The sequence below is a fragment of the Sciurus vulgaris genome, assembly GCF_902686455.1.
Source record: "Sciurus vulgaris genome assembly, chromosome: 13".
Lineage (NCBI taxonomy): Eukaryota > Metazoa > Chordata > Mammalia > Rodentia > Sciuridae > Sciurus > Sciurus vulgaris.
The window spans coordinates 50,111,975-50,121,023 of record NC_136474.1 but is presented as its reverse complement, the minus strand read 5'-3'; the positions used below and the strand labels follow the sequence as shown (position 1 = coordinate 50,121,023).

At 40.9% G+C, this 9,049-nt stretch overlaps 1 protein-coding gene across 4 annotated transcripts in view; it reads left to right on the top strand.

The window, feature by feature from the left end:
* Nucleotides 1-558: 558 nt before the first annotated feature.
* Nucleotides 559-9,049, top strand: part of TMEM241 (transmembrane protein 241) — a 152,268-nt gene continuing 143,777 nt past the window's right edge. For 3 of the 4 annotated variants that reach the window (XM_079109370.1, XM_079109368.1, XM_079109371.1), the window contains exons 1-3: nucleotides 559-703; nucleotides 4,617-4,663; nucleotides 8,675-8,752. In XM_079109370.1, the coding sequence (XP_078965496.1) occupies nucleotides 632-703; nucleotides 4,617-4,663; nucleotides 8,675-8,752 (197 nt within the window). In that variant the 5' untranslated portion in view covers nucleotides 559-631. The remainder of the gene's footprint in view (nucleotides 704-4,616; nucleotides 4,664-8,674; nucleotides 8,753-9,049) is intronic. The other variant, XM_079109369.1, reaches the window with a different exon arrangement.

Genomic DNA, 9,049 nt, shown 5'->3' with positions numbered 1-9,049 from the left:
GGTTCTTTTTCTTTTTCTTTTTCTTTCTTTTCTTTTTCTTTTTCTTTTTTTTTTTTTTTGGAACTGTGGTTTGAACCCAGGGCTTTGGGAATGGGAGGGAGGCAGACACTTTGCCCCTAAGCTACATCCCAGTTCAGACTTCCTTCTTTTAACATTTCTTGTTAGCCTTTTATGTATATCATTTGCCAAGATAAACCGACTCAATGCCAAAAAATAAAAATTCGGGAAAATTCAGTAAAGCATAAATAGTATTTTAGACCTACCTTTCATTTATAGCCATAAACATTTTCTTAAAACGGTAATAGGGTGTTGGGAATTGTAAACTACCTTGTTTCACTCTCTCCCACTCCCCAGGACTATCATCTGACCTTTCTGTATTAGCAAGGGCAGCCCAGGAGGACATTGGTTCCGCTCTCTTTTATCCACAGTCGACGCCCCGCCCACCGCGAGGCCGCGGGACTTTACCAGGTGCGGTCCCTTTAAGGAGGCAAGCGCTAAGGGGCGATCCCCGCGCTGATTGGCGGAGCAAAGAGCCACGTAGCTGTGCGGGGTGGAGTCTCCTCAGTACTGACGGGGGCTCCGGAGGGCGGCAGGGCACCGCCTCTCCCCGGGAAGGGGAGCTAGTTGACAGATGAGCGCGAGGGGGTCCCTAATCGGCCTCACCTTTTGTACCTGCTACCTGGCTTCTTACCTAATGAACAAGGTGAGGGGGCGGCGCGGGAGGCGTGATCGCACGTGGGCTTTGAGCCGGATCCTCATCCGTGTAACGAAGGCGGGTTCCAGGTTTTCATCTCTCTTTTTTCCTTGACGAGGATGGAGAGTAAACCAAGTCTGTGTGGGATCCTCTTCTGGAAGTAGGATTTTTTGGGCCGTAGTGTTCTGTTCTGGTCCTGTAAAACACCCTGTGTGTCTTGGGAAACAGGTTTTTTTTTTTTTTTTTTTTTTTTTTTGGACTGTCCATTTCCCTGGAACTTAATTTTGGGCCGCGAAGACTATTTTTAAGCGGAAAAGAAGCAATTAACTTCAGTTCTCTCGGGGAAGGAAAAGTTGGAAAAGTCAGATGCATTCTGTTTCCCTCCCCAAATACGTCCTTTCCGCAGAATCCCAGAATTCCATAAGCCTTTAAATAGAAGAGATTAGTTCATCTCCCCCTCGCCCCTCTGATCCCTGAAACCTACTTTTTATGTCTCCAACCCAAATCCCTGCCAGTATTGAAGGGGTTTCCGTAGGATTTTTTTAAAAATAAAACGTATGTTGAAAATAATGTCCCTAAATCTGTTTGACAAGACAGAAGCACTCTTAGCGTGTTCTGGTTTTTTGTTTTGGTAGGAGGAGGAAACTGGAATTAGATTTGGTACCTTGCAGGGAAATGCTGGAACTATGGGCACTGCCAGGGCATCACCTGCTGGCCTGGACTCTGGGCTGGCTCGAGCCAAAGTGCCCATGGGGGCGAGGACCACCGAGTCTACTGTGGCATCTCTACCGCTCTCTCCCTAGGTGCCCCTCACTTCTCCCAACTGTTTGCTTTCTGGAAAAGAACCATCAACAAACAACATTTCCTTATACCTTCTCCTTTAAAGAAGGTGGCTGCCTTCAGTATATTCAGAGGATAACCCCAGCCCCTTTCCCTCTGCAATTGATTTTTAGTTGTGGTGCCAGGCCTTTAAAGATCCGTAATGGAACTTGTAGCGGGTGGACATCCCGATTTCTCTTACTTGGTTTTTGGAACCCTAATCTCTGTAAACCTAAGTTGTTGTTGTTGTTGTTGTTTTAGTAGTCCTTGGCATTGAACCCATGGCCCTGGGCATGATAGGCAAGTGCTCTACCAACTGAGCTATACCCCCAGCCCCTAACCTAAGGTTTTTAACTTTGAGATGGATAGAGTCCTCTGGAGAGGATTGTTGTGAGAATTATTGAAAATGTTGTTTGTGCCAGGCCCAGTGGCACATGCCTGTAATCCCAGTGGCTTGAGAGGTCAAGGCAGGAGGATAGCAAGTTCAAAGCCAGCCTCAGCAACTTAGCAAGGCCTAAGCAACTTAGTGAGATCCTGTCTCAAAATATAAAGGGTTGGGAGTGTGGCTAAATGGTTAGACCCATCTGGGTTCAATCCCTGGTACCAAAAGAAAGAAAAGAAAATGGTGTTTGTAAGGTGGTTGGTGCTCCATAAGTCTAGTGGCAGTTCCTCCTAAGGAAAAGAAAGGGAGGAAGGAAAAACAATCTTTTGTTTATGGTGTGACACAGTTATTATTAGCTTTTGACAGAATTGTTTGATGCTCCTGGGGCAAATAGCTAAAGATTTTTTTCTTTTTCTTTTTCTTTTTCTTTTTTTTTTTTTTTTTTTTTAAGTAATACCTACTCAGGAATATGTGAATTTGTTGCCCCCCTGGTGGTACTTGCCTGTAATCCTAGAAACTCAGGAGGCTGAGGCAGGTGGATTGCAAGTTCAAGGCCAACCTCAGTGACATAGCCAAGCTCTTAACAACTTAGTGAGACTGTCTCAAAATAAAAAATTAGAAAGGGCTGGCCATGTGTCTCAGTGGTAAAAGTGCCCCTAGGTTCAATCCCTGGTACAAAAAAAAAGAAAAGAAAGAAATATGTGACCTTTTCATTTGAACTATTCTAATTTGTTTAGCTAACATGACGGATATATTGATAATATTTTACTTTAAAACAAACCTTCCTTGTATTTCCCATAATCACCAGAAGCAGCAGAGTAATCTTTCTTTCATAAAAGCCCACAGCTGTGGCATCGATTAGGATAAGGGGGATTATTTACCTTAGTATCTGCACTCCAAACTCAGTGGGCAAATAGTTTTTATTTCATAGAAATTAATACCCCTGAATGTAAATTTGCATTTGAGGTATTATTTCTTAATTAGTACCATACCATCTTGTGATATAATGAAGACTGATACCTTTCATGTGCATAAAATGTTAGGTAAAATTAAAACAAAGTCTCATGTCTCCATGAATAGATAATCCAAGTAATAGAAATCATAGATTCCAAAGGACCCTCAGAATTTATTTTTTATTTTTTTTAATTTGGTACTGGGGAATGAATTCAGGGGTGCTTAACCACTGAGCCACATCCCCAGCCCTTTTTTAGATTTTATTTAGAGACATGGTCTCACTGAGTTACTTAGGGCCTTGCTAAGTTGCTGAGGCTAGCTTTGAACTTGGGAGGACCAGGGTTGAGGTTGTTCAGACTAGAACCCTGGTGAGGAACTTTGTGTTTCTTAGAAGTTTGAACCTTTTATTGCCACTGTGTCAGCTTCTCAGCCAGACTGGACACCCTTCCTGCTACCCAGACTGAGTGGGTTCGCTTGATCCACAGTTTCACTTGTAGTTTCTGTTATCCACAGTCAGAAAACATCACTTGGAAAATCTCAGAAATAAATGGGCTTATATGTTCTAACATTTATTGCAGTATAATATTATTATAATTATTCTATGTCATTATTAGTTATTGTTGTTTATAACTTTGGTGGCCAGGGCTGGCCCAGCTTGTGACATATTCCTCTGTCCTATGGGAGGTCCCAGCAGTATCCTGGGCTCTGGAAGCCACCTGTCCTTCCTCTCACAGCTATTGAGCCTTCACCCTGAAGGCAAAGTCCACTTCTGTTCTTTCAAAGCTTCCAACTTGCTCCTTCCCAGAACATCGTTGATAGGAGCTGCGCTTCTACCTAATGGCATTTTGCTCTGAGTGACATGAGGAATCACTGAAAGCAGAGACCTTTTAAGGACTAGTATTACATTAGTAATACATTTGTTTAAGGAGGGCGAGGTGAGGGCTTTAGCATTTAAAAATTTATTTTGCAGTGCTGGGGATCAAACTCAGGACCTTGTATGTGCCAGGCAAGTGCTCCACCACTGAGGTATACCCCAGCCCTGGGCTTCAGTATTTTAGATCTCCCCTAGTATCTAAGCCAAAGCTAAGCACACAATACTGAAGAAACGTTTGGTATCATAAAGGTCAAGGGTGTTACAGGACATGACCAGGTACTCACTTAATGCTTTTCCTTTCTCCGTTTTAGGAAAAAATAATCAGGTCAGAGTAATGGGAAACACATTGAATTATATGAGTAAATAGATTTTAGTGAAGAATTATAAATGAGGAATAGGACATAGTCAGCCATAATTGTAGCATTTAGGAGCTCAATAAAGGGGAATTTGGTGGAGGCTAATCCCTGGGGAAAATGCATATGTGAACTTGCCCAGTACCAACTCACTCCATGTTTTTGATTGTGTGAAGAATTAGTAGAGTCTTTAAGTGGTTTTAGACTTTAAGAAAATTCTTAAAGTGTTCATAATAGAACAGAGAATAGAAAAAGATATCCAGAAGGACAAAACAATTCTTCCATTCATAAACTGTTATAAATTTGATTAAAAGACATAATAGAAAAACAAATAGAACTGAGTGGTTTTTAAAAAATCCATTCTCTTTAATATGACTAGGAAGGCCTTTTGTTTGCCCAGTGTAGGATTTTGAGGGGGAATAAATGCCTTTTTGAAACTTGAATGTATTTATATTTCTTCAGTAGAAATTTCTTTGATTATTTGTTGTATAAAATCTCTGTCATTTGAAATGTTCTTTAAGCCGGTTTTTGTTTTTTCAGTATGTCCTGTCTGTCCTGAAATTTACTTATCCTACATTATTCCAAGGGTGAGTACCTATTTTGCATTTATATAATTTGTAAGAAAAGTTCAACCAACATTAAGTGTTCTTTGAAATACTTTTAATGACTACATAGGTTCATTATCAAATAGACACATAGTAATTTACTTATCCACTTTATTAGTGGGCATTTAAATTGTGTCCCATTTGGGGTGCCTATAAACAACTTTTTAAGATTTTTAAAATTCAAATCTGCTGAATTTCCAACTATTTCTTGGGGATAGATTCCTATATAAAAAATTTGATGAAAGAACATGAATTTCTTTAGTATTCTTCTTGAATATTGATTAATCTTTCCAAAAATGTTTCACTAGTTTATCTTGCAACCCAGCCTGTGTATGTAAGTTTCTATAATATTGTATTCAAACCATAACTGTTATTTTTACTCTGCTGGTTTTATGAATAAACAATGATGTTTTATAATTTCTTAATTATTCATAAAGTAGAACAGTTTTATTTTACTTACTATCTACTCTTTTTTCAGTTAATTGTCTATTTGTGTCTTTTACTCACTTATTTTCACTGAGGTTTTAGTATTTTTCTTGTTAATTTAATGCATTCATCGTATTTTAAGGATGCCATCACGTGTCCCTCATGTTTATTGGATTTTTTTTTTGCAATTTGTTCTGTCCTTTAAATTTATTTATAAATTATTTAGATTATTTAAAAGTTTTTTTGTGGACAAATATATTATTTCTTTTGTGATTGCTTCCATTGCTTTTATGTTTATTCTTTCTCATCACAACATCACATAGATATTCATCCATATTTTGTTAAAGCTTTATTCAATTTTTAGTCATTGACAGTTTTTTAACGTGTGGTACAATGTGAGGAAATCCTCCCGTAGTATTTTATACTATCCCCATTTATCGTGTGATCTTTCTTTTTACCTTTGGGTTGTTAACATCATTTAGAAAGTTGTTCTAGGATCTCTTTTCAGGTACTTCTCAATTTTTTATGGAAAGGGCTAGTGCCAAATTACTTTAATTATCATACCATTTAACTATGCAGTAGAGCAAGTCGTCCTTATTCTACCTTTTTATTTTTTTTTAATGTTCTTTGTATTATCACCAGTATGTTGTTTCAGGTGAACTTTTGGATGACTTTGTCAAATTCTTCCCTAATATTTTAAGAGCAAAAGTTTTAAAATACCTTTGTGCATGTTTCAGTCAAGAAAGCTGAGACACTGAGTTACTGTTCTCTCTCTGAGTGATGGGAAGGATTTCCTGGCCGTGATTGTCCTTTCTTGTCTCTCCAGGGAAGGGGACTTAGGGAACTCAAGGACAATGTTTTCACCTGAATTGCCTTTCCCCTTCTTGTCACTGTTTATGTCAGACTGAGTGCACCTCCCTGACAGAATGTCAGCTCTGCAAAGACAGGAGTTGTTTTATCCCTTTGTCCCTGGAGTATCCCTAGTGCCTGGGGCTTGTCTGATGCACAGGAGATGCATCCTAGGGCAACTATGCCATAAATATTTCTTGGTGAACATTCTGTGCCAGGCACTGTTCTAAACACTTTTAAAAAACTTGTTCATGTCTCCTTTCTGTTCCTTAAATTTACCTGCTGTGAATGATACCTTGTCTGGTTGTCCACCTCAGAAACCTGGGAGTTCATTTTCATTCCTTTGTTTCCTCTATGCTTAATATCTAGAAAACCACTAGAACCTCTTAAATATCTTTAGAATGAATCCACCTTCTTCATCCACATTGCCCCTTCCTGGGCCACTGTCATCTCAAATTGCTATTCCATCTCCTAACTTGGTTCCTCGCCGCTAGTCTTGGCTTCTCTCAAAAACATACTCTCCTTGTAAAGAGAGGGAACTTTCCCAAATATAAATATGGCAGTGACCCTCCCATGTTTAAATTGCTTCCTTGGGAAACCAGTTTGAAGTCCCAGCTCCTTGTGGCAGCTGACATGACCCTTCAGGAGCAGCCCCTTCTCTCCAGTGTTTTCCCCTCCTCACATATTCAAATGCTATGGTCCAGACCATTTGAACTTCTCCCAGAAGCTTTGGAAGATCCATTGTCTTTCTTCCCTTTGGGCTTTTGTCCCTGTGGGTCTTCTGCTTTAAGTGTGTGTGTCAGGTTCTTGCTTAAACTTGCTTCTTCTAGGAAGTTTTACAACCAGGTCACTAGGTACTAGACTAGATAAGTTGCCCTTGCTAGGATGGCTTGTGATGCCTGGTTCCCTTCCTATTAGGATGTCACCACAGTTTATTGTAATTATTGGTTAATTACCTTACTTCATGCTAGCCCAACCTCAGACTGACATTCCAGAATTGACATTTTGAGTTGGAAAATTCTTTGCTGTGGGCTGCCCTGCACTGTAGGATGTTTAGCAACATCACTGGCTTCTTACTAGATGCTGCTAGCATACCTACTCTCTCCCACCCCGGCTGTGACCCCTAACAATGTGTCTCCAAACACTGCCAGATGAACTCTGGGGGAGGAAATCTCCTGGTTGAGACCACTGCTCTAGACCAAACTCCTTCAGGACACGACACATATTTTGCTTGACTGGGCCAGTGAAGCATCACAAGGAAGATGTATAGACTGGTTGTTGTCACTGAGCAGGTGTTCAGTACACAAGAAAATGGCAAGAGCATCATGGGCAAGTGGACAGCCCTGCAGACTCCTAGAAATAGGAAATGGCCTGGTACATCCTGAGGCTGCAGGCCATTTAGTATGGCTGGAATGTGGCCACCCAGGGTCTTCAGACAGAGCTGATCCTGCAGGGAGTGGACACAAGTCCAGAGGGTTTTGTGTCACACATGAGTGACTTTGTCCTTCTGTAATCCCAGTGACTCGGGAGGCTGAGGCAGGAGGATTGTGAGTTCAAAGCCAGCCTCAGCAACTTAGCCACCCTAAGCCACTCTGTAAGACCCTATCTTTAAATAAAATATGAAAAATGGCTGGGGATGTGATTCAGTGGTTAAGTGCCCCTGGGATCAATCCCTAGTATTTAAAAAAAAAAAAAAAATGACTTTGTCCTGTAGCCAGGGCCTTTTAGCTGTAGTGGAATCATATCTTGAGGTGAGGTGTCTCAGGGCGTTTAGAACTAAAGACAAAGTTTAAAAATGTACAGATGAACCACCTAAAATAAAAAAGTGACTTGAGTGAGACAAAATGGTTTTGCCTATAGAATTTCTCTCACTTGCCATTTTGATGTTCTCTCTACAGTAAGAGAGAGAAGGGTGCTTTTAACCTGTGCTGTCCCATAGCTCTGCTGCTGAAGGCAGTGTGTCTCATGTGAGCTTCATGACCCCAAGCATGCTGTGGCAGCAAAACTGGGCTGAATCAATCATTTTTAAAATGACCAAGAAGCATAATTAAATTGCAGTTTAGAATAAATGCTTTGGCTGCAAGGTAGAGCATGCATGGTAGAGAAGGCTCTGGGGGACAGCCCTGAGAGGAAGGGGACCCATCAGGGGACTAGAGCTAGGGACTGTGTGTGAGATGGGGAGAGCCTGAATTGAAACAGAGGCAGGGAGCCGGGGTGAGGCAACTCATGCGAATGCTGTCATGGGGACAAATAAAATCAGTGGGATTTTGCCAGGTAGATGAGGGAGCTAAGGGCTGGGATGACAACCTGGTTGACTGTTTAGGGACGGTAAGGATGATTGGGGTGGGGAGGGAAAGTCCAAGGTAATGATTAGACACATAATTAGGAGCTTATGGGATTTTTAGGGTGGCAGTATCTGGGTGAGAACAGAGATTTGGGAATCATCAGTACCAAGGGCGGTGGCAATGGGTGAGATTGTTCAGGAAAAGTTTAGAATAAGAAGACAAGAGCTTGAATGTCAATACTTATTACAACTGCACCCACGGGCACAGTAGAAATAGTGAAAGGTCTGAGAAATGGGAGGATAGCTGGGAGAGTGGGAGAAGAGTCTCAAGAGGAGTTGAATGTGTCTCCTTGTGTCCGTCAGCAGATCTGCCAGGGTTGGATTGTTGAGGCCATAGCACTGTATTGATTCACATCCGCACTTATCCTTTGCAGGTGGCAGACATTCATTGGTGGACTTCTGCTCCATGTGTCGTGGAAGCTGGGCTGGGTGGAGATCAACAGCAGTTCAAGGTAGAATGTCCTCCCTGTACTTGATTCATGATTCATACCCAGCTTACTTTAAGTATGGTTTAATGTCTGATGATGTTGCACCAGGAAGCACAAATGTGTGTTTGAGTCATTCGGTCTCTTAGTTCCCTTCTAACCTAACTCAGTGACTTTATAATCAGATAAAACTCAAATAGTGTTTTCCTGGTTACTCATGCCACTAATATTAAAATTAATAGAGACATGCAAGTTCTAATGCTCTATTAATTTGGCTTTGTTTTAGATTATAGGCTCTCTTCAAATGAGTTATTATATCAACTT